Source organism: Mandrillus leucophaeus, unplaced genomic scaffold (genome assembly GCF_000951045.1).
Source record: "Mandrillus leucophaeus isolate KB7577 unplaced genomic scaffold, Mleu.le_1.0 Scaffold197, whole genome shotgun sequence".
Classification (NCBI taxonomy): Eukaryota; Metazoa; Chordata; class Mammalia; order Primates; family Cercopithecidae; genus Mandrillus; species Mandrillus leucophaeus.
The window spans coordinates 3,235,284-3,262,555 of NW_012101998.1; the positions used below are offsets into that span (position 1 = coordinate 3,235,284).

Sequence of the window (27,272 nt, forward strand, 5' to 3'; positions counted from 1 at the left end):
CCAGCCCATTGGTCGTTCCTCCCTCTCCTTCCACAGCTTCCCCAGCTTCCCTCCTTCCCCACCTTCCCCAGGTGGGGCCCCAAGCTCTGAGCAGATCCTAGCGCTCGGTCCCCGAGACTGGAAGGTCCGGGACTGGAAGGTCCCGGAGGCCAGGGCCTGGCGCGGTACCTCCTGTCCCTCACGTCGAGGGTATTGTGTCCCCTCTGGACGCTTCTGTCCTCCTAGTCTTGGAGTTTGGGTCCCTCTGCAGGAACCGATTCCGGCCCCTCTCCAACCTAACCCTTCCCAACATCGAGCTCCAGGGTAAGTTTCAATTTTACCATGAGTGGGGAACACCAAAGGGCATATTGAACACCACGGTCTGACAGCCAAGTCACCACCACGAGCCCGGGAGCCAGGATGCTCCCACGCACTCTTGCTGGAGTTAACATTGCAGTCTCTAAGGAAATGCACCTTTGGAGGAGTCTGCGAAGGGGATGAAGGTGGACACAAATCAAAGGCAGGGAAGCAGAGGCGCAGCTCAGTGTGTGACAATGAGCTGGGCTGAATTGAGCAGTGATAATGGGCCCACAGGTCCTATTCCCCAACTTGCCTGGCCTGCAGGCCCTTTCCTTTTCCATCCCCACCAGGTCACTTGGTCCTCGGGAGTGTGATCAGGAGAGGGAAAAGGCGCAGGCCAGATTTGGTCCCATTTCCAACTCTCTCCCCCAACCCCTTGGCACTACGGCATCACGGTGGGAGAGCACCAGCAAACAGGAGGGGTCACAAGGGGAGCCTAGGTCCACAACTGAGGACCTGGGAGCAGAACCCAGTCTCAGGCGCCCAGAGCTGACTTCTCCTACAGCCCCCATAAGGGATATGCTATTGCAGGGAGACCAAAGTGGAAGAACCACGGCCAGGGCCACTTTGCTATTTAAATTTACCTACCAGAGTGGGAGGGAGGAGGCCTTGTCCCTGCTCTTTCCCATCTTTGGTTCACATAAGCCATTAAGGTCTCCCCGCAGCACTGAAGGGGGCAACCTGTAACCCTAAGATAATCAGCTACTGCTTTCCCAGCGCCTCTGCACCAGGAGGTGGGCAGGATGGCAGGTGACACCACCATAGCTCCACTGCAGGGCATGAGGCTGCAGCCATTCCCAGCCTGCTCAGAGGCCAGGGTTCAACCACCTCCCCCTCCCCAGCAGAAAAGAGAAGAAACAGGTGCTTCAGCTGTTGTTTATTGACATACAGGTAGGCTCTATAGCAACAGGCCTGGAGGCGCTGCAGTAGTCGCTGCAGTAGTGGGGGAAAATGGAAGGTGGAGGGTGGAGGGTGGAGTGTTTGCTGCAGGACAGCTGAGTGGAGGGCGGGGACAGATGCGAACTGGGGAGGCCCAGGGGGCTGGGGAAGCAAGTAAGGGCCAGGGCCAGAGTCAGCTTCAAGGGAACAACAGCCCCTTGCCCTAAGGCCCCTAACTCTCTAGCTGTTTCCTGACCCCAGGCCAGGGTTGGGAGTCCTCTGGGCATCCATTTTTTTCTCAAGGAACTGGACGGAGTATACACAGGAAAGAAAGCTGTCACCCTCTTGCCATCTGGCTCCAGGGGCCTCCAGTCCAGCATTCCTCCTTCTTCCCTTGATTGGGTGGGGCCACATGATGGGCAGCCAGGCTCTGGGCTGTCCCACTAAGCAGGCTGCAAACACAGCCATGTTTCAGCGAGGCACTAATCTTCTTCCCTGGTGTCCCAGCCCACCAGTGCCACATTACAGCCCAGAGTGAGTTCTACAAGCGTTGCTGGCCTAATGGATGGGTTGGGGGAAGGGGGTGGGACAGGGGCTGGAGGAAGGGCTCTCAGGTTCATCACGGCACAGGAACAACACGCATGGTGTTGGTGAAGCCGGAGCCAGGGCGCCATCCGGTCAGCACAATGACCACATCTCCCTTCTTGAAGAAGCCTCGGGCCTTGCCTGGAGGAAGAGAAGGGAGATTGGTAAGTAAAAGCCAAGCCAGGCAGGTGTGCACCTGGGCAGCTGCCCCATAGCCTGAGCACTGAACTAGGCTGGCTGACCACTACTTCCTCACACCACAAGGTGGCACCAAACTTACAGCCCAGGCAAACAGGAGGGAGGCCCTGAAATGTCCTTATCACTCAGATGGCAGGGTTGGCAGGGTTGGCAGGGACCTTTGGACATCTTTCACTTCATCCTCCAGAGGGTGCAAAGCCTTGCCCAGGGTCAAAAGCTAGCTGCTTCCTGTCATCCGGTGATACCCTACCTTATACAGGGACAATGGCCACATCAGTACATAATCTGTGTATGCCACCCCACAGCACGGGAGCTGTAGCCAATTTTATTTAAACAACAAAAACAAAAACAAAAACAAAACCCTCAGTAATGAGCAGATGCCAAAGAATGGACAATTTTGCTTTGAGTCCCAGACTAGAAGAGAAGAGGAAAGGAACTGCTCAACCCTACAACTCAAAGGACCCTTTTCCCTCCTGGGCTCAGCTTAGGACTTCCGGGAATGACAGATTCAGAAAGAACATTCCCAATAAGGGAGAGGAACAGTCAGCTGGGCCTTTTGCCCCTCTATGTTTCCCTTTCTATTCCCCAAACCCTCAGGGTCCCACAGAAGCCAATGCTCAAGCATCCCCAAACCCCTCTAGGCTCTAGCCCCTGCTCCAGCCACGTACCAACATTCATGGCAAAGTTCACCCGGAGGTCCACGTCCTCAGCCCAGGCCTCCTGGACGGGGTCCTTGCACAGCACAGGGAAGATGCCACGGTACAGGTGGGCCTGACGAGCTGTCTGGGGATTCCGGGTCACAGCAATGATGGGGGCACGTGGGCGGTATCTGGCCACCTGATGAGCAGACCTGAGATGGGATGGGGGACATACAGAAGAGACCATTACACAAGGCCCCAGGAAGTACCTCAGGGCATTCAAACAGCTCATCCTCTCACCCAGCTCACTGATGGCTCTGGCCTCTTCAACATCTGCTCCCTAGGACCCCTCCCAAGGCTAGGGCAGTCCCTCATCCTATATCCTCCATAGCAGGCTAGGCTACCATCTGCCCTCTATCCCCACTCCACAGGCCAAGGGCCCAGGATTATCTTGACCCAGGATTATCTTGACCCAAGGTCAGCCTCACCCACTTATCTCACACAGCCCATGGTTGGCAGAACCCCTCCTACACTCTGACACAGACAGGCAGCCCTGGCCCAGTGTCACCAGCACCCATTCCTCTCGCTGCCGGTGACACCTACAAGCCAAGTAGCATGTAGAGCAGTAGCAGAGCTGACCAGCCCCATGGGAATCAACATCAGGCTTCTCTACTTTTGTGCCCTCTTCCCTGTCCCACATGGCCCCTGGCTCCTGAAACAGTCCAGCAACTGGGCTATAAAGGCCCAGAGTCAAATCTGAGTATCTAGGTGAGGCTTAGAAATCTAAGTGCTACTCAGCAGGCAAGAACAGGAAATGGGAGTGTTGGTGCAGGAGCAGCTCTGCCTGCCAAAGCTCCTTTGGAAGGCAGGGGACCCTTCTGAAGCCCCTGTGCCAGGCGCTTTCTTGAACACTGACACTGCACACTTGTAGCTGCAGCTGTGTCTCAGGAGCTGGGGAGGGGCACCAGAAGGGAAGTTATGAGGACACTCAACAGGTGTCAGGGAAACTTAAGCCATATCATAGCAGAGAAGTCCCTGCACTTCACGCTTGGCCTATATGCAAGGCCATCAGAGGGAAGCAACTGCTGAAGCTAGGACCAGCTGAGTGAAACCCCAGAAGACTAGAGCTTAAAATAGCCAAACAGCAAGAACTGGACCTTTTAAGAAAGGTCAACCCTACTGGTTGAAGCTGTTCAGCCAAGAGTGGAGGCTGCAGCCCTCTGCTGAGGGCATCTGCACAGAGCTTGTGTCCTGGTTCTCTGGGCTGCCCATGCCCACCTGCTGCTCCTCAGTGCGTGGGCACTGCCTGTTTGCTCTTCTCCTCCAGGAAACCCTCGCTGCCCTGTGGGCAGGGACAAGGAGCATAATCCCTAACTAGGAGAGTGAAGGACATTAACTCAATGTCCTGGGCTAAGGAAGGGATCCCAAGTTGGAGGCTCAGCATAGGCCACACAGTCCTCAGCCTGGCTGCCTGGCCCCACAGAATGTCAGCCAAGATAGCACAGCAACCTCTCCTGAGCTGGAAACCAATTTGTCTTTAGGGCTCGAAAACAGCAGGGACTAGTGCGCCAAATGGAGGCACAGTAAACAGCATTTAAATAAATTCATTTTCCCAACTGAAATTTTTAAAGAGCACATAGTAACTGGAATAAGCAAAAGTGGTTATCTTTTACTATTTTAAATAAGAGGACTAAATTTTTTTTTTTTTTTTTTTTGAGACAGAGTTTTGCTCTGTCGCCCAGGCTGGAGTGCAGTGGCCTGATCTCGGCTCACTGCAAGCTCCACCTCATGGGTTCACGCCATTCTCCTGCCTCAGCCTCCAGAGTAGCTGGGACTACAGGCGCCCGCCACCTCGCCCGGCTAACTTTTTGTATTGTTAGTAGAGATGGGGTTTCACCGTGTTAGCCAGGATGGTCTCAATATCCTGACCTCGTGATCCGCCCACCTCGGCCTCCCAAAATGCTGGGATTACAGGCACGAGTCACCGCGCCCGGCCTACAGGAGTGAGTCACAGCGCCTGGCTACTAAATTTTCAATATCAAATAACCATTTGTAGTCAGCCTGTGCACTATTATGTAATAAATCTCCAGCATAAACTTGCTTTTGATCCAAATGTTCTGATATTCCTTATGTGTGCTGCCTAGAGTCCTCTGGGCCCAGGGAAGGGGCTCTGCTCAATCCTTCCCTGCAGGCCCAAGGTGGCAGGCAGAGGGGTCTTACCTTGGCTCAGTGCCACCTGAGCATTGTTCAATGCACTGCTCCCAGGACCCCCAAGGAGAGGTGCCACTGAGCGGGGCATCCCAGGGAGCCGCTGCCACCTCCTACCTGCCAGACTTGGTGAGGACGATTATGGCCCCACTGCAGCACTTGAAGGAGGCCTCCACGGCACCCACGGCGGTGGCTTCTGTGGGGTCGCTGGTAATGGGCGCCAGGCGGCGGAGTTCCTCAAATAATTGCAAGTGGTAGATGGCGGCCTCTGCCTCACGGGCAATCTAGGGGAGCAACATCCGTCCAGAGGGACGAGAGGGGGACAGAGCTTTGTCAGAGCTTTGTCACAGAAGGAGAGGGAGGGGAAGAGTCACCCGGACAGCTGGTGAGGAACATGTTCCTAGGGACAAAGGCCAAGAGTAGCCCAGTCACTGGAGATGCTGAGCTGAGCCAATTTCAAGACTCCACAGAAACCAGTCCTTCACCAAGTGCCTGTGACATCTGCTCTGCCTACTGAGCCACAGGACCCTTTGATCTTGCCCTGCCATGACCTCCCTGGCGGTGTTCCTATAGACAAGAAGAGGCTCTGTGCCCAGGTGCCAGGTTGGGCCTGGCTGTCTTCTCCTGGAACAGCTGAAGCAAGAGGCTGGTTATCCTAGCAGTGTTACCTGCCCTTTGGGCCCTACCTGCCAGACTCCGTCAGAACTATCAAAGCTGCTGCTAAACACTTATAAGAAGCCTCCACGCTGCCCATGGCCATGGCTTCCATGAGGTCTGTGGAGTGACTTGAGGCTCGCACAAGTTCTTCAAACAGCTTGCGGTGGAACATGGCTGCCTCAGCCTCACGAGCTATCTGTAAGGTTTAGGGGAAGAGGGGACAAGGAAGAGGGAAGGAGGAGGAAAAAAACAAGACACAACACATGGGAAGACAGAATGGGGAATTAATCAGAGAGGAAGGTAACCTTAGGTTAATTGGCTAAATCTGTCCTTCAGGCAGATGCGGAGGTAGGGTGATGAAAGTCCAACTGCTTCAGGAGGTGCTGCCACTTCCCCTCCAACACAGGGGAAATTGGCTCTTCCGTTCTGGAAGGATTTGATTGGGGATGGAGGGAGACAATCTGGCAGTAGGCTCTAGCACTCTGGCATGAAAACATGCCCAGGCTGGGCCCACACCACTCCCTGGCAGAGGACTTGATCACGCTGCCTCACGACATAGCTTACAGAAAGGAACAGGCCCTCCCTCCTCACATGGCTGTCTGGTTAGGCAGACTCCTGCCCAGCCTCCATGCATGCACGGAGTGAGCGCTCACTTGGCTTCAGGCACAGGGATGCACTGAGCCTTTCCAATGGCCTGCCATGGAAACAGATTGAGCAGCGCTGGAAAGCTGGGATCCAAGCCAAAGCAAGGCAGCTCAACTGAGTTTGAAGCAGGAGAACAGAAAACTTGGGCTAACTTGTGAGAGACACACTGAACAGCCATGTGAAGAGACAGATGTCTGTGGAAGCATGCAGATATGTTTAATAAGACACTTGATTAAAATCTAATGATTAAAACAGTCATGAGAAAGCCACTGAGTTATTTACAGATCACTTGCTCAGATAAGACCAAGAATCAGAAAGACAATGTAAGCTTTAGAGGATTATAATGCAATCGCCAGCATCTAAGTAAATGATGGGTGAGGGAGGAATCGGTAATAGCCCCTCATGAATTTCACAGTAGAAGCAGATGTGTGGCAGGATGTACTAGGTTAAAGGTATTCTTTTTATCAGAATGGAATGCATGCAACCCAGAGGACAGGGAACAGGAACAGGAAACAGAGCCATACCTGCTACTGCTCTTAGTTATGCGTCATTAACTGCATCAGTTAGACACAGGAGAAAGCAATCAACAGTGAAGGGAAGGAACTGTTGGCCAGTGTTAACTGGTGACACAGAAAGGAAAAGTCTAGCCACCTGGAGGGGCAGCTACAGCCTGGCCCAGACCTGTAACTTATCTTCTGAGCACTGCCATGCAATCCAAGCCTTGCAGCTCTAAGGTATGTGTCTGTTCATAGGAAACACTAGGGTATGGAGGAAAGGACATGAAATTTAGAAGCTGAGCCTGATTCTTAGTCTCTGACCCCACTGACAGGCTCCAAATGGAGACCTGTTCTCATCTCCTGCTAGACCTAAGAGCATGATGTTGCAGGAGAGAAGACTGGCTTTGGAGTCAGCAGACCTAGATTCAAACCCAGGCTTTATTGGCCATATAACCCTCAGCTATAAATGGAGGTAATGGGAGTTAGGAAGATTACATCCATATACACAGAGACTTATCAGACACTTAGTAATAAAAGCAATGAATATTTAATGCTAAGGCTATAATTAAACATATCTAATCCATTTTACAGATAAGGTCTTGAGAATTTAAATGACTTGCCAAAAAACACATTCAAGTCTCCACATTCTATGCAGTGATTTCATGGTTCAGTAAATCTAAGTCAAGATCAGCCTCTGTCCCACCTTTGAGGCCATGAAGTTACACAATTAAGTAAGGGAATTAGAGAGAGGGGACGTGTGGAGAGACCCAGAAAGGCACTCACTTTAGTGGTGAGTGGTTGAAGGTGCACTGTCTCCTGGGACACCTTCCTACCATGGGGCAATTGTGAGACTGCGCCAAGAGGATCTCAGCATCAGAACAGCAATCACATCGCACAAACGGTGAGGTGTCAGCCAGGCCCAGGCTACGTTAAGTGGGCCTGGGAGAGAAATCACTCTCTACTGATTTTTTTGTGTTTCCTTTTTTTATGATTGTTTGGTTTCTTTTTTGAGAGAGGGTGTCACTTTGTCACCTAGGCTGGTACCATCTTGGTTCACTGCAACCTCAACCTCCTGGGTTCAGTGATCCTCCTGCCCCAGCACCACCCCCTCTCCAAGTAGCTGGGACTACAGAAATGTATCACCACGCCCAGCTAGCTAACTTTTGAATTTTTAGTAGAGATAGGGTTTCGCCATGTTGCCTAGGCTGGTCTTCTGAGCTCAAGCGATCCGCCTACCTTGGCCTCCCAAAGTACTGAGATTACAGGTGTGAGCCACCGTCCCTGGCCTCTACCAATTCCAATATGGGGAAACCCACTAAGGATGCTGATGAAGCCCAGAAAATATCCTTAGTCAAGTATGAACTCAGTTCGCTACTGAAAGAGCATTTAATAGAAATGACATCTCTTCTCTGAAAGCTGTTTAAGCCCAGTAACAGGACACATAGTGAAAAAGGAAAGGAAGATGCCCAGACGAGGTGGGTGTTTTAGTTGTTTGTTTGTTTGTTTTTTTTGGTGGCGGGGGGTGGTGTTTTAAACTTGGGGGCTTGGAGGGGCTGAGGTCAAAGGGCAGCGGGTCTTTCACTGGCTAGAAAGGGAATAGAATGGCTGAAGAAAAACCATATCTGGATAAAGTTGAAGTTCACTGAGCCTGACCTAAGACTACTGGGAGAAAGTTAATTTCCAGCACTCATTTTACCAAACCTATGTAACCCTGATCAGGGATCCCCAAGTTAGCTCCAGAGCTGGAACAGACAGGGCAAAGGGACTGAGTCTCCAACCCTGAGCAGTGGCCAGGCACTCAACATGACAAGCTGGAAGAGCCTGAAGAATGAGCTCTCAGAGGAGAAAGAAGGGAAAGAGCCTCCACGACTCCTCCAGACGCTCAGTCCAGGGCCACCAGGGTCAGCCACCCTCCCTGCTGTCTCTATCTGTGGCCCTGCCACCAGTCACTCAACCTGACTTTTTGGCCTGTTGTAAGAGCAGCAGCTGTACCCCAATGGCACAGCAAAGCAAATCCTCCTATAGGCACCATGCAAGGCCAGCACAGGCAGCTCAGTGCAGGCAACAGACTCCAGTGCAGGTCCACAGGGGCTCCCTGGGGGAGCGCCTGTCTGCGGGATGGGAGGGTCGGGGGACTGAATTGGAAGCCAAAGGAAGAGGGCAGTTGGGAGCAGGAGCCCCGAGCCCTTTTCAGAATAGGGCAAAGGTACTCAAAACTTCTGACTCTGAGGAAGAGGGACAAGATCTCCCTTCACTGCGGAAGTATCCCAGGACTTAAGCCATGGGAAGGATTCACCACCTTGAAGTCAGAAGTGAAATGAACTGTATGGTGTCCAGTGAAGGAGGATGCCTCCAGAGCAGAAGGAAATGGAGGGGTGGGGGTGTCGGCAGGAATGAAAAACAGGAGAAAAAAAAAAAAAAAAAGCCACCTCCACCTCCACCCCCACCCTCTTGCTGCTGTAACTTGGAGGATAATGAACGGCTGTGCCTAAGAGGATATGGAAACCTAAAAAGCTCTGCACCAGAGCTTGCATCCATCCCAGGCCCAGTCCAAAGCCCAGGGGATGGGGCAGGCCCCAGAACTCACCAGGTGCTGCATGCGCACAGCCTCCAGAGGATAGTCCCCTTTGGCTGTTTCTCCAGACAGCATGATGCAGTCGGCTCCATCCAGAACTGCATTGGCCACATCACTGCCTTCAGCCCGGGTGGGGCGGGGCTTCTTGATCATGCTCTCCAGCATCTGGGAGGAACAGAGCATTAGTGAGATGTGGCTTGGGCTGTTTTCAGAGACAAATGACAGCACGCTGATCCTCTGGATAGTGAGTAGGTGCACAGAGCATGGCTTTGTGTAGGTGCATGGGGGAAGGGGATTATCTGTGTGTTACATGAGACAATTCCATGGGAAAAGATCAGACAGCCTCCAGAGCTTTCCCATACACACATGTGAGTGTGCCCAGGAGAATGTGGGGAAGGGTGGTCACATGCCTGAGTAGCACAGATGACAGGCTTCCCAGCTCGGTTGCACCGCCCAATCATCATCTTCTGAGCAAGGAAGACCTTCTCCGCAGGAATCTCAATGCCTAGATCACCACGAGCCACCATGATCCCATCACTGGCCTCCAGGATTTCATCAAACCTGATGGACAAAGTTGGGGGGAGAGAGGTTATACAGACAGGGGCCACAAGTATGCCGGTAGACAAGAAGTTTCCCTGGGATTCCCTAACTTAGATGTCCTCGTACCAGGACAGACATCCATGACATCATCATGGATGCACACAGATGGCAAGGCAGTCCAGCTACCTTAGTCCCCCAGAGCGGGCCAACAATTCTGCCTGCTGGGCTTCAACACCAATATGGATGCTTCATTGACAGAAGAAAGGGGAGAGGGCAAATCCAAATGGGCTCATTCCCAAGGTCTCCTCTCCAAATCCCATGCATGTTAGGTGTCTCTCTGGGGCCTCCATTCTCCAATCAGCACTTCAAGACAGGGAACCCAAGGCCTGCTGACTGCTTCCACCACAAAGACCCATGGCCTTATCTAGTCAAGGACACTTGAAGACTGCCCTTTGAGGTGGCCCACTCCAACCTGCTGAAGGCAAGAGGGAATGTGGCTTTGCCTGGCCTAGCGCCAAGTTCAGCTTATCAGGATGGCAAAGGGGAGGGCCCCAAATTGCCTGGTACAGAGGATATCTACACAAAGCTAAGACGGTAAGGCCACTACAGTGGGTGCAGAGGGTTGTTCCCCCACCCTCCCCAAACACACTCCTAATCCACAAGCGTAGGTCTAGCATCTTAGTAGTGCTAAGTTGTATTCCTAGCAGGATGCCAAAAATGGTGGCCATGCCCACTGGGCTCTACCTCGTGAGCACTGCGGAGGGGGTAAGCTAAGTTGAGGCAATCTGACCCTGGAGAAGAACCACACATCTTACTCTGAGAGTGGAATGGACCATACCAGAGTTAGCATGATCACTGAGCCAGCTGCGTTCTAAGTGAAGACCAGGAGGCCATAAGTTTTAGCATGGACACCAGCCCCTGAAATTCCACATGGCTCCCCAGGAAGGGCCAAAACGAGCCCCTTCTTAAGTGTCTGCTGTCATCTTTCCCCCTGGTCCCCACATTCCAACAAACACTGGTAGTGTTTCTGATCAGGAACAGAGCATCATGGCCCCTGGTACTATGAGCAGTGACCCTGTTCTCTCAAATGTTGGTCCCCAGGCCCAGGGAACAATGTCAAGCTGCCAGCATCTCAATTACCTAGGAAGCTTTTTAAAAACAAAACAAAACAAAACAAAAAAACAAAACCCACACACACACAATGCCTTCTACTCTACTAAGATATTGTGATTCAGCAGGTTTGGAACAGGTTTGGGAGTCTACATTCTGATGGGCTAGGGGGCTGGGAATCAGATATTCACAGGATGCACCATGCCCTTTAGAGAGCTGCGCTGGGACTGGAGCAGGGACAATGGGGACTTGCCTCCGAACCCCCTCATGATTCTCGATTTTGCTGATTATCTTGATGTTCTTTCCCTTCTCTCCCAGGACCTTCCTAACTTCATGGACATCAGCTGCCTTGCGGATGAACGACGCAAACACCATATCGACATCCTGCTCGACCCCAAACTTCAGATCCTGGATGTCCTTTTCCGACACAGCAGGCAAGTCCACAGCAGCCCCAGGAAGGTTCACACCCTTCTTGCTGCCCAAGGAGCCACCATTTTCCACCTCCGTCACCAGGAAGTCAGCACCTGTGTTTTGAAAAGGGGTAAGCAGGGGAGGCAGAGCACCGAGGGCACAGCTCAACAGGAAGCAGGCACCTTTCCCCCAAGTACAGTGAGCTGGGAAGTGGTGCATTATGGGTGCTGGAGCTGTTTTACCAGAGTTGAAACCCTACTACAACTAACTGTGTAATCCTAGGCAAGCCATTTAACCTCTCTGTACCTCACTTTCCACACCCATAAAAAAGGAGAATTAAGATTGTTTTGACTTTGGGAGGCCGAGGCAGGCAGATCACTTGAGGTCAGAAGTTTGAGACCAGCCTGGCCAACATGGTGAAACCCCGTCTCCACTAAAAATACAAAAAAACTAGCCGGGCGTGGTGGCGGGTGCCTGTAAACCCAGCTACTCGGGAGGCTGAGGTAGGAGAATCACTAGAACCCTGGGGGCAGAGGTTGCAGTGAGCCAAGATCGTGCCACTGCACTCCAGCCTGGGCAACAGAGCGAGACTCTGTCTCAAAAAAGAAATATATGTGTGTATATATATATGTTCCTATGTTCTCCGGAACCAGAAGAATGTAACTATGCTGGATTAAAGCCTGTCTTTGAGGATAAATGAGTTATAAAAGGGATTCCTGAGAACACACAGACTCAATCTCACTGCCAGGCAACCAACCTTCCCATCTTCTTTGTGTCAAGGAACTTTAGAGACAAAAGATGGGTTTTAGACAATTGGATTCCAGCTCCCATACGTACCTTTCTGCTTCACCTGGAGAGAAATAAGCCCATCATCCACGTAGATCTTGCTGCCCACTTCCACCACCTTGCAGATGTTCTTGTAGTCCAGCCATAGGATGTTCTCGTCACACTTTTCCATGTAGGCGTTATCCAGCGTGATTTTGAGAGTGGCTCCCTTCTTCAGCTCCACCTCTGCAGTGCCGCTCTAGGGAGTAAGCAAGAGAGTAAGCCAGAGTCCAAACTGGAGACACCAGTAGCAGCATCACTGCAGAAGCAATGGAAAAGCTCTTTCCTCCAGGGAACAATGCTCAAGTCACCGCTAAAAATAATACAGTTTTTTGCTCTTATTCTCTAACTCAGTACACTTCACAGAAATAATCTAAGAAAATAGAATATAAGGGTTTCAGTTATGCTACTTAATGATGGGGAAAAAGATACAAAGAGATGGTTCCCCAAGTTAGAAAGCCTAAAGTTTAGGTTTTTAGGGTAAAAAAAGGGTTCCTCTGTGGTACCATTTCCTAGCAAAGTAAATCAAATCAACATTGTTTACAGTGATGAATAAATTCTCATTTGTAGACCTCAACTCCTCTGCAGTCCTTCATGGTGCTGGGATGAAACACGGCATCTCAACGCTTTGGAGGACATGTCTCTGGGGCATATTGCCTACTGAGTCTTTCCCTTGCTCTCCACAGAATACTCACGCCCTTGATGAGCCCAGTTCGGATCTCAGGTCCTTTAGTGTCCAGAGCCACAGCAACGGGCCGGTAGAGGATGGGGTCAGAAGCAAAGCTTTCCGTGGCTGTGCGCACATTCTTGATGGTCTCCGCGTGGTACTGGGGAAAAAGAAGGAAGATGACAAGCGTGCTCCCACACTAGGATCCAGTTCAATTTCCCTGCCCAGGAGCCAAAGCTGATCACTCAGGAAAGGCCTGTGGATGTCTTAGAGCTCTATCTCCATCCTCAGAACAATCCATGCACTGAGAACTCCTCTACCTGCTTAATCCAATCTCCTCAGCCTCCACCCACTTCTACTACAGCAGTAATTCACCCTAAGGGCAAATCTTTGAAACGTTGGTGGCAAATTTCAGAATATTGCCACCAAAACCCATTAAGGTATGGGTGCAAACATGTCTCATCATAAAAGCAGCTGTGTCCCCAGGGCTGTTCTTTTTTCCCTAAGACTCATCAAATACCCTCAGCAAATAAAGCTGATAAACAGGGCAAAAAGCCTAGAACTTGTGTTTGGATAAGGCTGATCTGGCAATCAATGTCACATTCTGATATATGTGGTAATGCTGAGAGCTTTTCCTCTATTGATTCCAACTACAACGCAAACTTGAAGTTATTGACTTAAGCTAACAGTGGCCCAAGCTAAATAACTCATTGCTAAGGTCACACAGACCTGACTTTCTCAATCACTTTTTTTTTTTTTGAGATAGTCACACTGTGCCGCCCAGGCTGGAGTGCAATGGCACTATCTCAGCTCACTGCAAGCTCCGCCTCCCAGGTTCACACCATTCTCCTGCCTCAGTCTGGGACTGCAGGTGCCCACCAGCAGGCCTGGCTAATTTTTTGGATTTTTAGTAGGGACTGGGTTTCACCATGTTATCCAGGATGGTCTCGATCTCCTGACCTCGTGATCCGCCCACCTTGGCCTCCCAAAAGTGCTGGGATTACAGGGGTGAGCCACTGCGCCCAGCCTCAATCACTTTCTAGATTCTGACTGGAGACGGGGAAAGGTGGTCATGTCTTTCTCTAAATGAACTGCCCTTTATTATTCCTTGCTTGCAACAAATCTGTGCTTCAATCTTTTTTCTTAAGCCTTTCCTCCTTTCCATTTACCATTTTGTTTGTTTAAAAGAGGGACACAGGCTAAGCACAGTGGCTCATGCCTGTAAACCAAACACTCTGGGAGGCTAAGGTGGGAGGATAGCTTGGGCCCAGGAGTTTGAGATGAGCCTGGGCAACATGGCGAAACCTCATCTCTACAAAAAACACAAAAATTAACTGTGCATGATGGTGCGTGCATGGGGTCCCAGCTACTTGTGAGGCTGAGGTGGGAGGATCACTTATGTCTAGGAGGTCAAGGCTACAGTGAGCCATGATCATACCACTGCACTCTGGCCTGGATACCCTACTATCCAAAGCAACACCCTATCTCAAGAAAAAAGATTAAAAAAAAAAAAAAGATGCAGAGCCAAGATGTCGAAAGAGCTCTAAGACAGCGTGATCAATATGACATTGCTGATAACAAGGGCACCTAATTCAGCACTTTCTGGGCCTTGTCCTTTAACCACCACTGTCCAGGAAAGCGGCACCTGCAAGTAAGCCTGCCTGTTATTCACAGGATGCTGGAGGGAGCTGGAGCCAGAGCTTAGCCTCTAAAGACAATGTTGCCTGAAGCCTGTATCTGAAAATCTTCAGCTTCTTATTCAGGCATACTCCCTACTGAGGGACTGTTGGCTTGTTTGTTTTTTATAGGGTTCCTTATAAATTATGATATTTTCTTGCTTACTGGCTTGTAATAGAAATAGAACAAAATAGAATTGAATACAGGCTGGGCGCGGTGGCTCACGCCTGTAATCCCAACACTTCGGGAGGCCAAGGCGGGTGGATCACGACATCAAGAGATCGAGACCATCCAGGCCAATATGGTGAAACCCCATCTTGACTTAAAATACAAAAATTAGCTGGGAATGGCGGCGCGCACCTGTAGACCCAGCTACTCGGGAGGCTGAGGCAAGAGAACCACTTGAACCTAGGAGGCAGAAGTTGCAGTGAGCCGAGATCGTGCCACTGCACTCCAGCCTGGGCGACAGAGTGAGATTCTGTCTCTAAAAAAAATAAAAGAATAGAATAGAAATAGTTGTTTTCTTTTAAGGGGATGTGGTACCTTTCCTTCAGAGTTGATGTGAGCAGTAAAAGAATATATTAAGTATTAGGACAAAGTACATGGTAATTATTTAATAAATGTTACCTATTATTATCATCTTATAACGGTAAGACTCAGGTGGACTGAGTTCCACCATAGCTGTGGCTTTGTTGGGATGTTATCATGTGGTAAAGAGTTCCACCCATCAATGCTGTCCTGCAGAAGGCTCTATATTTAGCTACATTTAGGTTGTTTAAAAGTCATCCTTAACTCAGGCCAGGCGCAGTGGCTCACGCCTATAAACCCAGCACTTTGGGAGGCCGAGGTAGGGAGGATCACAAGGTCAGGAGATCGAGACCATCCAGGCTAACATGGTGAAACCCAATCTCTACTAAAAATACAAAAACAAAATTAGCTAGGCGTTGGTGGCAGGCGCCTGTAGTCCCAGCTACTCGGGAGCCTGAGGCAGAGAACGGTGTGAACCCGGGAGGCACAGCTTGCAGTGAGCCGAGATCGTGCCACTGCATTCCAGCCTGGTTGACAGAGTGAGACTCCGTCTTAAAAAAAAAAAAAAAAGTCAACCTTAACTCTACTTAATCTTAATGTAGAATTTTGTGCTCCTAGAATAAAATCTACTTGGTCATGGATCAAGACATTCCTTTCAATCACTACTGGATTTGGATTATTAAATTTTATTTGTTTTCTGCATCGAAGTGAGACTGGTCTAGCACGCTGTTAGTACCTGCCTGGTTTTGGTACTGTCCTTGTCTGATCTCAGTATCAGAGTATGTTGGTTTCAAAGAACACAGTGGGAAGATTTCTGTATTTCTCTAGGCTCTGGAACAGTTTAACAATGTAACTGAATTTTGAAGGGGAGACAATTCAGCCACTAAAATCATTTGGACTTAAACGTTCTGAGGTGAACCAGATCTTAGCCACTTTTTCAACTTTTTGGCTGGAGTGCAGTGGTGCAATCTCAGTTCACTGCAGCCTCCACCTCCCCAGGTTCTAGCAATTCTCCTGCCTCAGGCTCCTGAGTAGCTGGGACTGCAGGCATGTGCCACCATGCCCCGCCAGTTTTGTATTTTTAGTAGAGACAGGGTTTCACCATGTTGGCCAGGCTGGTCTCGAACTCCTGACCTCAAGTGATCCCTCCGCCTTGGCCTCCCAAAGTGCTGGGATTGCAGGTGTGAGCCCAGCCCACTTTTTCAACTTCTTATGGCCACTGGTCTATTCATATTTTCTATCTTTTTGGCTATTTAATCTTCTCTTGGAAAATAGCCAGTGTCATCTCTCTCTATAGGAATTAAGTTATAAGTCTTTCTTGACTTTTAAAATCTCCAATGTGTAGGAAATATTCCCTTTTCTATTCATACTCTTATTTGTACATCCTTGCATTCTTCACCTGGCTTCCCAGAACTTTCTATTTTACTATTTTTTACCCACAAATAATCAGCTCTTAGCTTAATTTGTCAAATTTATTTTCATTCCATTGAGCTATAATCTTACAAAATTATTTTTCTTCACCCTTTTTAGGGTTTTCCCCCCCTAGTGTTCTGAGTTAAATATTTATTCCATCTACCTTGAGATCTTTGCTTTCTAAAGTAAGCACACTTTAGTTTTCTTGACTTTGTTCTTAATTTCCATTAAAAAATTTTTATCAGAGAATGTGTCTGTATAATTTCTACTTTATGAAACTTGGGGGTTTTTTTGGTGGCCTAATATATATTTGTAACCATGAGTGTTTCACACAAACATGGATTTTTGGTCTTGGGGATGTAAAACTATATATTATAAACATACCAATTATTAGGTGTATTATTCAAATCTATGTTATATATTATAATCTCTTAGAGCATTTCTGGGAGGTGTACTGAGTCTTCTACTACAGCTGTGGCTTTGTTGGGATGTTACATGGTAAAGAGTTTCATCCATCAATGCTGTCCTGTGGAAGGCTCTACATTTAGGTTGTTTGAAAGTCATTTTTTCTAGGCCAGGCACAGTGGCTCACACCTGTAATCCCAGCACTTTGGAAGGCCAAGGCAGACATATCACTTGAGGTCAGGAATTCGAGATCAGCCTGGCCAACAAGGTGAAACCCCATCTCTACTAAAATACAAAAATTAGCCGGGCATGGTAGCAGATGCCTGTAATCTCAGCTACTTAGGAGGCTGAGACAGAAGAATCTCTTGAACCCAGGAGGTGGAGGCTGCAGTGAGCCAAGATCGTGCCATTGCACTCCAGCCTGGGTGACACAGCAAGACTCTCTCTCTAAATAAATAAATAAATAAATCTGGAAAACACGGCATATGGAACCACATGTTCAGCAAGAATGCATCTTGCCCATGTGAACTGCCAAAAGTGAGGGCTGAAGACTAGTTGCCAAAGCTGTCAAAAGAGAGCTGGGCGTGTGGCTCACGCCTGTAATCCCAGCACTTCGGGAGGCCGAGGCAGTTGGATCACCCGAGGTCACGAGTTCAAGACCAGCCTGGCCAACATGGCGAAACCCTGTCTCTACTAAAAATATTTAAAAATTAGCTGGGCATGGTGGCACAGGTCTGTAATCCCAGCTATTCAGGAGGCTGAAGCATGAGAATTGCTTGAACCTGGGAGGCAGAGGTTGTGGTGAGCCGAGATCGTGCCAGTGCACTCCAGCCTGGGCAACAGAGCAAGACTCTGTCTCAAAAAAAGAAAGCTGTTAAAAGATCAGATGCAGACATTTGATGTTCCTCTGTCAGAGTGAGAGGGAAGACAGTAATCTCAATGTTCTGCTCAGAAGGGCATTTAAAATAGTCAGGAACTAGAAAAGTACATCCCAGCCCCTAGACAAAGGTGCATATGAAACAACAGCCCTGACAAACGGTAAGGTTGAAACTGTTTACGTTACATTATACAAATTAGAATAACTTCAAATCAGTTTCCAAATTGAGCCCAGAGACAACTTCATCTTGGTCTAAAACTTCAAAATAAACCCACAAGAGGGACATCTTTAAAAAATAAATTAAAAAATTAAAAAAAAAATCTTAATTATAATCTGGGAGTAGGAGTGAAAGCAGAGATAATCTCCAAAAAGCCTCTTAAAGTTTAAAAAACCAAAATCGGAGCTCTCATCCAGCAGGTGCAGCAGATATCACTCCCCCTTGCCATGTAAGAGCTATGTGGTGTTATTTTACTGGATGAAGGAACCACAAAGCCTACTTAAAGGTCAGCTTCTTAAAAATCTATTTCTGCTCCTTTCCCTGAACGCAGGAGCCCACGGCAGACTACAGCAGCAGGGATCAACAGTGAACAGACCTCCACCATTGTCTTCAGCTCTCTCTCTTTAAGCTAAGCTAACACGTGTAGTAATTCTCGGTGACTCCTGCTAAGGACCCCTTGCTTTTGGAAAACTACAGAATTTTCCAGAAGGTACAGGGACATGTCTTAACCTGCGTGGTATGTCTGCTGGACTTGGTCAGGTCCCCATGACATTTAGGGGCCAGCCACTAGCCAGGCCATAGGCTGTTTATGAACACAGGTTAGGGAACCTATGATGAAGAGTCTCAAGTTTCCCAAAAGGAGGAATTCACTCTTGGACTGCATTTCCTGAGGCTTTATTTTTAGTCCAAACTTAATACCAACTTCCAAATGCCAGAGGGCAACCTCTATAAGGCACTTGGCCTTACAGGGTAGCATTTTCTTTACTCTCAACAGGAAATACAGAAGCCAAGACAGGGACAAAGTCTGCCTCTTCTGTGATTCCTCTTATCAATGCCATTACGAAATCCCATGATCTATGGGAAATCTATGGTTAAGTCTGAAGGTTTTAAAAAGGCACAATCCCAGGCTGGGGGTAGTAGCTCACTCCTCTAATTCCAACATTTGCGAGAATCACTTGACCCCAGGAGTTTGAGACCAGCCTAGGCAATGTAGTGAGACCTCATTTACACAAAATTTTTTTTTTAAATTAGCCAGGTACGGTGGTGGATGCCTGTATTACCAGTTACTTGGGAGGCTGAGGCAAGAGGATCACATGAACCTTGGAGGTCAAGGATCCAGTGAGCCATGATCATACCACTGTAGTCCAGCCTGGATGACACAGCAAAATTTTGTCTTACAAAATAAAAAAATAAGTAAGTCATGGTACCTCAGGGAACCCCAAACTCCTCAGAATGGGTTTATTCTAAATCTGGCAACAGAAGCAGGAATGGAGCCATCCTGACAGCTGCTACCTGGCTCCTGGGCAAGGCCTCTGTCCATAGGTAAAGCCAGGTAATAAAGAGCCCATCACAAATACAGTCCTACTAGGCTCCTGAGGAAGAGTGCTAACTGGTGTTATTTTAATGTACAGAACTCCTGGGAAGGCACAGGCTGGGAATATAGTGCTGAGGAAGAGGGGTATTATACGCCAGCGAGTGCTTGTGCATTAGGCTCAGTCATTCAAAACTTAGAATAATGGAAACTCTTCTCATGGACCTGCCCAGTTATTTTGGTTCTAAGATAGGCCAGAATCGATCTGCTAGATGGTTTACCATGGCAATACAGGCTGTAGCAGAAACCCGGGGACAGGAGGGTCAAGCGCTGTGGCCAGGACATCTAAGGCTTAGAGGGTTTTCCAGGAGAACCTTTCCATATCTTCCTTTGTGAAAGCTAACGGTAGGAGAGGTGTGTGAGAGAAACATGGCCAGCGACAAAAGCGGTCTTCTTTGCTAAAAGAGACTTAGCCAGTTTCTTCGCCAGGACAAGAGGGAAGGAGAGGAGGGATGGGCTAGTAAAGACAAACTTCACACTGGCTGTGAAACTCAGACTCATCCTTGCCTAATCCGGTGTGGCTAAATGAACACTGCACCAGCTCCCTGTTTCCTACAGGCCATCACAACGGCCACAGGGTCCAGCTACAGCTCACCTCATGAGTTCCATGAGAGAAGTTCAGACGAGCCACATTCATTCCAGACTTAATCATCTCCTTCAACGTCTCCACTGATCGGGAAGCTGGGCCTATTAGGAAAAGTTTTAAAGCCACAAGTATTAATTATTCAAAGAAGGAAAAACATTTAAGTTTGCTTAAGTTTAAAGAATTTTTTTCCCTGAAAACTTTTCCTCTCCCAAATAGCTCAAAAGTCTTTAAAAAGTGTATGGAAGGCTACCACCGTGCCAGCTTACTTTTTTGATTTACTGGGACACTTCGACCATTTCCTTCAAATTCTGCAGGCTCCCACTGTATCAGAAAAGCCTAGGTTAAGACTTGGCCAGCCTTCTCCGCCCTCACTGAAACCCAGCCAGATGTCCAACCACAGAATCTTGGTTGCATAGAACATATTAAAAAGATCTTTCCTAGGTCTGTAAGTTGCTCCTACAAAGACCTGCTAAGGAAAACACCCTCTAAATTTTGCCTATAGCATAAAACCTAAAGCATATGGATTCTTTTTGCAACAAATTTGGGTTACAAAGTTATGTAATCCAATACATACAGTTTGGATACAATGTGGAATAATTAAATCAGGTTAGTTAACATATCCATGACTTCAAGTACTTAACATTTTTGTGGTGAGAACATTTGAAATTTACTCTTAGCAATGCTTTTTTCTTTTTTCTTTCTTTTTTTTTTTTTTGAGACAGAGTTTCATTCTTGTTGCCAAGGCTGGAGTGCAATGGTCAGGTCTCGGTTCACTGCAACCTCCACCTCCCAGGTTCAAGCGATTCTCCTGCCTCAGCCTCCCAAGTAGCTGGGATAATAGACACCTGCCACCACGCCCGGCTATTTTTTTTTATTTTTAGTAGAGATGGGATTTCACTATGTTGGCCAGGCTGGTTCTCCTGACCTCAGGTGATCCGCCCACCTCAGCCTCCCAAAGTGCTGGGATTACAGGCATGTGCCACCACACCCAGACAATTTTTTTTTCCTAAGACAGGATCTCGCTCTGTTTCCCAGACTGGAGTGCAGTGGTGTGATCACGACTCACTGCAACTTCAATCTCCTGGACTCAGGTGATCTTTTTCTCAGCCTCCCATGTAGTCAGAACTACAGGTGCATGCCCACCATGCCCAGCTAATTTTTTTTTTCTTTTGTTTTTACTTTTTGGAGAGATAGGGTCTAAGTTGCTCAGGCTGGTCTCAAATTTCTAGCCTCAGACAATCCTCCCACCTTGGCCTCCCAAAGTGCTGGGAGCCACCATACCTGGCCATCTTAGCAATTTTGAAATGTCTAATACTCTCTTATTAACTGTATTTGCCATCCTGTGCACATACTAATTCTTTACTGCAACTTCCTATGACCTGAGTCCTTTTATGAGAATCTGTGTAGCATCCCATGTAGCACCTAGGTTTGTTAGGACATTTAGTTAAGTCTTTTCAGGAGAGAAAGGGTCACTTTCCACGAAGCCCTTTTTTTGGGGAAGGGGCACACCCACTCACCAATGGTACAGATGATGCCAGTGTTCCGGGCTGTGATGGGTGGTGAGTCAATGTCCAGGCGGCACATATGCTCCAGGAATGTGTCAGCCATGGCTGCATGCAGCTGCTGGGTCTGAATGAAGGCAGTCCCGGCTTCACTATGGGGCTTTGACATGGCTGCTGAGGTCCTGGGTCCAGACAAATTGAAAGAGAGTGGTAAGACTGAGAAGTGGTTAATATACCATTTATCACAGGAGGGTGTCTCCTGCTTATGCATTAACTCAATAAGCACGCTTTGTACACAAGCCACAGGGAAGCCAGACATGCTGTGGTTATGTGGTTGCTCCTCATGTTAGACAAAGGGTTCACAAGATGGTGAACAATGGAAATGGACCTTACTGAACAAGTTAAAACCTCCCACCTACTGCTGACAGTCCCAAGCACCCACAGTAAGCAGGTCTCTCTTACACTGGGCTGACATCTACTTAGACAGCTTTCCCACCACCCTATCTATAAATAACATCATTTAACATGCAATGAAGGAGCTTCCAACGAAGGAAGTTATAACCAATCTTCCAGTGATACAAACAACTGACTCCTAGCTTAGTGCCTAGATAAGCCTAGATCTCTGTATGTCAAGTTGTCACAAAGCTACAAATAGCTGCTTTGTCGTGGGGCACCCACATTGCCTCTACAATCCTCACCCAACCCAAAGTCATTCCCCTGAATGCAAAAGCTTCCATCCCAGGAGTCTAAACCTAAAACCACATCTACTGTTGGCCAGAAGGACGTTAGGACACGTAAAGCAATTTGCAATTTGCAAAGCAAGGATAACATAAGGGCACTGGTATAATTCTAAAATTATCACAACTACATTAACAGGATAGCTGCAACATAGAGAAATTAAAGTTGCTGGTCAAATCTTTTCCCCAAAAGATTTTTGATACACATCCTGTTTTCTTTTCTAAGCCTGACAAGTATACCACCACTCTGTAACACAGACCATCAGTTCCAGGTAATTAACTAGCCCAGGTCACAATCCTGACAATGGCCCCGACCTTTGCTTTCTTCATTAATGACTTACAACTAAACTCGCTCAGCCTCTTAGTTAGCTGATTAGAGACAAAGACTCAGGAGAAGCTTCCAGGCAGTGTTTGAAGAACTATCAGGTAAGGATGTGAACCAGAAGCTTGCTACATTTCTCATCAGAAAGTTGTTTCCTTGAGTTCTCAGACCAACAGCTACTCTTTCTAAAACGCTTTAGCCTAAATGCTTCAGCCAAGCAAGGCTCAGAAACAAGTCCCTCTTTAGCCCTTCCCCATCTCTTCCTAAATCTCAAAGTTCCAAATCAAGGCATCTCACACATATGACCCTTACTCCTTTACCCTGTTCCATCCCTGACTTTGTGGGCTCTCTGGGTGGCTCTAGCAAAGTATGCATCTAAACCCATCTCTGCCATCTCCAAAGAAGGCCTGTTAAGGTCCAAAGAGCTCTGAAGGCAATAGTGAACAGTCTGTCGGCTATGGAAAACTGATGGCCACAAGTCCTCAACCACAGATTCTAAAACTTTTAAAATGGGGAAATAAGATACCAACTAATTATTCAACGTGGCAAATCCACTCTTCATTTCAACTGTATTTCCTAAGCCTCTAATATCTACTATGTATCCTCTCTTCCAGGACCTATATGGTTTTGTATTTCCTAGCACCTAGTAAGTGGAAGCATTCTAGTGTTTGTTAAATGACCTTTCAGTCTCTCTGAATGCCTCTTTGTCAGAATCAAAGTTATGCCTCTGCTCCCCTGTCCCTAAATCTGAGAAACTTCTGCATTACTGACAGGAAAGCCTGGGGCGCCCTGGTCCCTCTCCCTACACTCATGGTTAAGGGGGGGCTCGCATACCTTCAGAGCTCCCAGCTGGGCTTAGGGAAGTCTGGCTGTTAAGGGAACATTACTGAGAGATGGCACAGCAGGCCAGTTGGAACACAAAGGCCTTGCTGTGGCCTCCAATGGGCCTACAATCTGGGGACTACATTGTGAACAAAATAAGATCTGAATAAGTGGGCCAGAGTAACTAATTCCACTCTTTTTAAAAACCATCAGCTGGCTCTTCTTAGACCTGAGATATCAGGGTCTTCTTGTAAAGACCTGGCTGGGGCCACTGAATATCAGGTCATACCTTTGGTTCTCTGAGCTTGGGCTTCCGGTGACATAATGCTCTCCTTTTGGCTCAGGTTGGCTCCTTGACCTCACTTGCAAAGACCGCTCAGAGCTGAATAAAGTGTGCCCTGGAGAGCTGTACAAGGATTAAGGTAAAAGCTGAGTGTAACTAAAGCTCTTTGGGGTAATGGAAAAATTACCTTAATAACCAGGTATCCAGGTGGCAGCTGCTCTACAGATTCAGCTGTTATGTCTCTTTAAACACGTGATTTACTAACATTCCACTATTCTATACAAGAACCTAGTCCCTCCCCTTTTGGGAGTGGGGAAGGGACACCAAATTAAACATACCTGAAAGACCTGGGAGGATATATACTGATATTTTAATAGGATGTCATTGGGGTGGTAGGATTACAACAACAACAACAAAAATTCCTCTTTATTAACAAATTTACTGATATAAAATAAAAATACTTTTATAGTAAGAAATTATGTATACCTTTTTTGGAAATATTTATATGCATCCTATAAAATTGTTGGGAGGAAGTAAATGAAATGTGAAGATACCAATTCCATTAATCGGTTGCTGCTCTATGCACTTCAAGAATAATCTGCTTTTAAAAGATAGCAAAGATACATGTCTCAAAAAAAAAACCAAACAAACATGTCTTAGGCCCTACATCACAAATGTATTATAGGAGAGTTTCAATGGCTTAAAGTGGTCAACCTTAATATAGTCAGAACCTCAAAGCAAAAAAAAAAAAAGTCCATAGGATAATCCCATGCCTCAAATCTGTTAGTTACATGCCCAAATCCAGCAAACTAGTCTGTTCTCAAGCTTTACAGTAAAAGCTTTGTGACAATGTTCTGGTACAGAAGGGCTGCCTCCAAGTCCAGAAGATGCCATTAGCAGATAAAATTATATTGGCCTCAAACACAAACCCTATTTCAACTATCTCAAATTAAATCTGATGCCTATAAGCTCTAATTTTTGGCCAATAAGTACAAGAATGACAAATGAAAATTTCTATAGTGGATTTACACACTAGCAGTCAAAAAAAAAAAGCTTGCCTGTCAGCAAGTTCATCCAGACTTCAGATCTCATGCATCCTTAATGCTCTCTTCGAGCCAGAGACCCCATACCTCAAGCTCAGGTCTTTCCTCAGGCTCTGACCTGAAGCCTCCCTTGCAGGGAGGGCCAGAGCTCTCCTGCTTTCTCCAAAATCCTCTTCCCAGCACAAGCTGCCCACACCACCAACCACCTACCTAGAGTTGTATGTAAAACATTCACTGGACTCTCCCTTGGCTCCAGGAAAGCAGCCCAGTCTTGGTTTCTCAGGGCGGGCTTCTGGGAAAGACTCCTCTCCCTCATGCCAGTTGCCCGGACAGTGCCTGCCAGGACATGTGGCCCCACCCATGCCAGTCTGACTCACTACTGCATCCTCCTCCTAGGAAGGCACAGACATGCAGAGCCAACCTCCAGCCAGCAGTGGAAGCCTGGCGTATCCACTGATAGCAGCACACACCGTGCCCAGGTCCAGGAGCCTTATTCTTGAGCCCCAGCCCCTGCAGTAAGATCTTCCTCAGAGCCATGTCTCCTCTGTGAGAAAGGAGACACCATCTCTAAGAGGCCTTAGTCTGGAGTTACAGGTTGGAACAGGCACAATCACAGCTCAGCTCCAGGTGCCCTATTCTCCCTTTCCTTTCTCATCTCAGACAGTTCCTGGCTCTTTGTATTAGTTTCCTTTGTGTCAGACACAATTTTTCGGCCATTCTTCAGAAACCAGGAGACAAAAATCATAAAAAACACCCAACACTCCCCACTCCAACCTTTTTTTTTTTTTGAGACAGGCTTTCACTCTGTCACTCAGGCTGGAGTGCAGTGGTATGATTATATTATATTATATTATATTATATATTATAGCTCACTGCACCCTCAAAACGATCCTCCAGCCTCAGCACCCCAAGTAGCTGGGACTACAGGCACGAACCACACCCAGCTCCCATGCTCCACTTCTTAGGGCCAGGACTGTTGTTGGGTTGCGCTGGGAAAGATTCACGCTTCACTCCACCAATTCTTTCACAAAGGACCAAATCATTCTGCCCTAATAAACCAGCCTGGCCTGTGAGTCTGCATCTGCCTAAGTCATTTTTACTTTGTACCAATTATGCTCCGATACCAACCTCACACAGATCAACTGTAAAATGGTGGCACCTGATGCTCACTTTCTCTCTCCAACGTTGCCAGTAGGTACACAAGATTGCGTTCCTTGCTGTGACGTCAGTTTGCTACCTACATCTTCAAGCCATCATGAAGGCCTTTCAACCCTCAACTCTTCAGAACACCAGCATCCATTAGAAAGTTTGCATCATGATATTCTGGCATTCGGGTCAGCCTGCTCTCTAGCTCTCTTCCTCAACAATGGAAATGGAATTTCTAAGATTTGCCCTAATCAAACTAGGCCAGCAACATGATCAAAATGGGTGATGGGCCAGCAGAACCTAGTAAAGTCTGGAGTAGGCACCGTCCGTCTTCATATACAGTTAAGGATAATGACAATAGCAAATTTGCATATGGGTGCAGGATACAGAGGATGAGATATCTTCTAGCTAAGAGACCTGGGTCTGAAGCCCACACTTTAACCCCAGCAGGCCCCACAGCAGAAAGCAGTATGGTGTTACCAAGCTACACAGAACAAAATGAGCCCACTTACAGGTTCTAGTAAAATTCCCTTGCTTTAAAAAAAAAAAACACACACACACAAAACACTTGGCTCTTTTATTTCTTCAGGGCTAAAAGTAAATGACTTGTCAACAGGAACCTAAGGTCCTATTTCCACCTACAGTGTGGAATAGGGAAGAGCAGCTGATGCTAAACAGGCCTACTTCCCCAAAAACCACTCAACTTCAGGTGAAGAAGTCCTAAGTCAGAGAACCCTCAGTATCCTCAGATGCCGAGTATTTCCTGGCTCTATCCCAGCTGCTCGGTGCAGACAACTGGTTTCAGCCTGAAGGAGATGGTTTGGGGGAAGCGTTAGTTGCCTTGGGACATGGTGCCTCCTTACTAGGATTAAAAGTAGGGTGGTGTTTCTGGGCATGATATCCACACTCTAGAACCAGGAATCATGATTTAGGGTCCTCTTAAGTGCAACTAAGGTGGGTTATGGCCTCAGCAAAGTGAGGCACTGGCTCAGCATTTAATGGAAGGGCTGCCCTGCATTCTAGTTGGGGCAATAAAGGAGGAAAGGCAGTGCCAACTCTCCAAGAGCACTGAACTAGTTAGTATGACTGGTCTTCCTACAATAGCGTTTATAGGTTTGCTTCTATTTTGTTATGAATTAAAGAAAAAAAAAGTTTTAACATCTGCATCTCTACCACCCAGAACTGACCATTAACACTGAGCCATGGCCGGCTGTGGTGGCTCACGCCTGTAATCCCAACAATTTGAAAGGCTGAGGTGGGCAGATCACTTGGGACTAGGAGTTCGAGACCAGCCTGGCTAATATGGCGAAACACTGTCACTACTAAACATACAAAAATTAGCCTGGCGCGCACCTGTAATCCCAGCTACTTGGGTGGCTGAGGCACAGAGTTGCTTGAATTCAAGAAGTGCAGATTGCAGTGAACAGAGATCGCACCACCGCACTCCAGCCTGTGCAACAGAGTGAAAAACTGTCTCAGAAAAAAAAGGAACAAAAAAAAACACACACAAATAAAGGCTGAGCTGTATTTTCTTTACTTTCTTCTTCTTCTTCTTTTTTTTTTTTTTT

General features: G+C 47.7%; 1 protein-coding gene across 8 annotated transcripts in view; it reads right to left on the reverse strand.

Moving 5' to 3' along the window:
• Positions 1-1,199: 1,199 nt before the first annotated feature.
• The window catches only part of PKM (pyruvate kinase, muscle), a 41,176-nt gene continuing 15,103 nt past the window's right edge, over positions 1,200-27,272 (reverse strand). For 3 of the 8 annotated variants that reach the window (XM_011978592.1, XM_011978594.1, XM_011978593.1), the window contains exons 2-11: positions 21,367-21,533; positions 19,859-19,950; positions 12,803-12,934; positions 12,120-12,306; positions 11,125-11,395; positions 9,632-9,782; positions 9,234-9,386; positions 5,534-5,700; positions 2,670-2,851; positions 1,200-1,944 (exon numbers count right to left, since the gene is read on the reverse strand). In XM_011978592.1, the coding sequence (XP_011833982.1) occupies positions 1,838-1,944; positions 2,670-2,851; positions 5,534-5,700; positions 9,234-9,386; positions 9,632-9,782; positions 11,125-11,395; positions 12,120-12,306; positions 12,803-12,934; positions 19,859-19,950; positions 21,367-21,520 (1,596 nt within the window). In that variant the 5' untranslated portion in view covers positions 21,521-21,533 and the 3' untranslated portion in view covers positions 1,200-1,837. Of the gene's footprint in view, positions 1,945-2,669; positions 2,852-4,964; positions 5,132-5,533; positions 5,701-9,233; positions 9,387-9,631; positions 9,783-11,124; positions 11,396-12,119; positions 12,307-12,802; positions 12,935-19,858; positions 19,951-21,366; positions 21,534-23,521; positions 23,639-27,272 lie in introns of all 8 variants that reach the window. The other 5 variants (XM_011978595.1, XM_011978590.1, XM_011978591.1 and 2 more) reach the window with 5 other exon arrangements.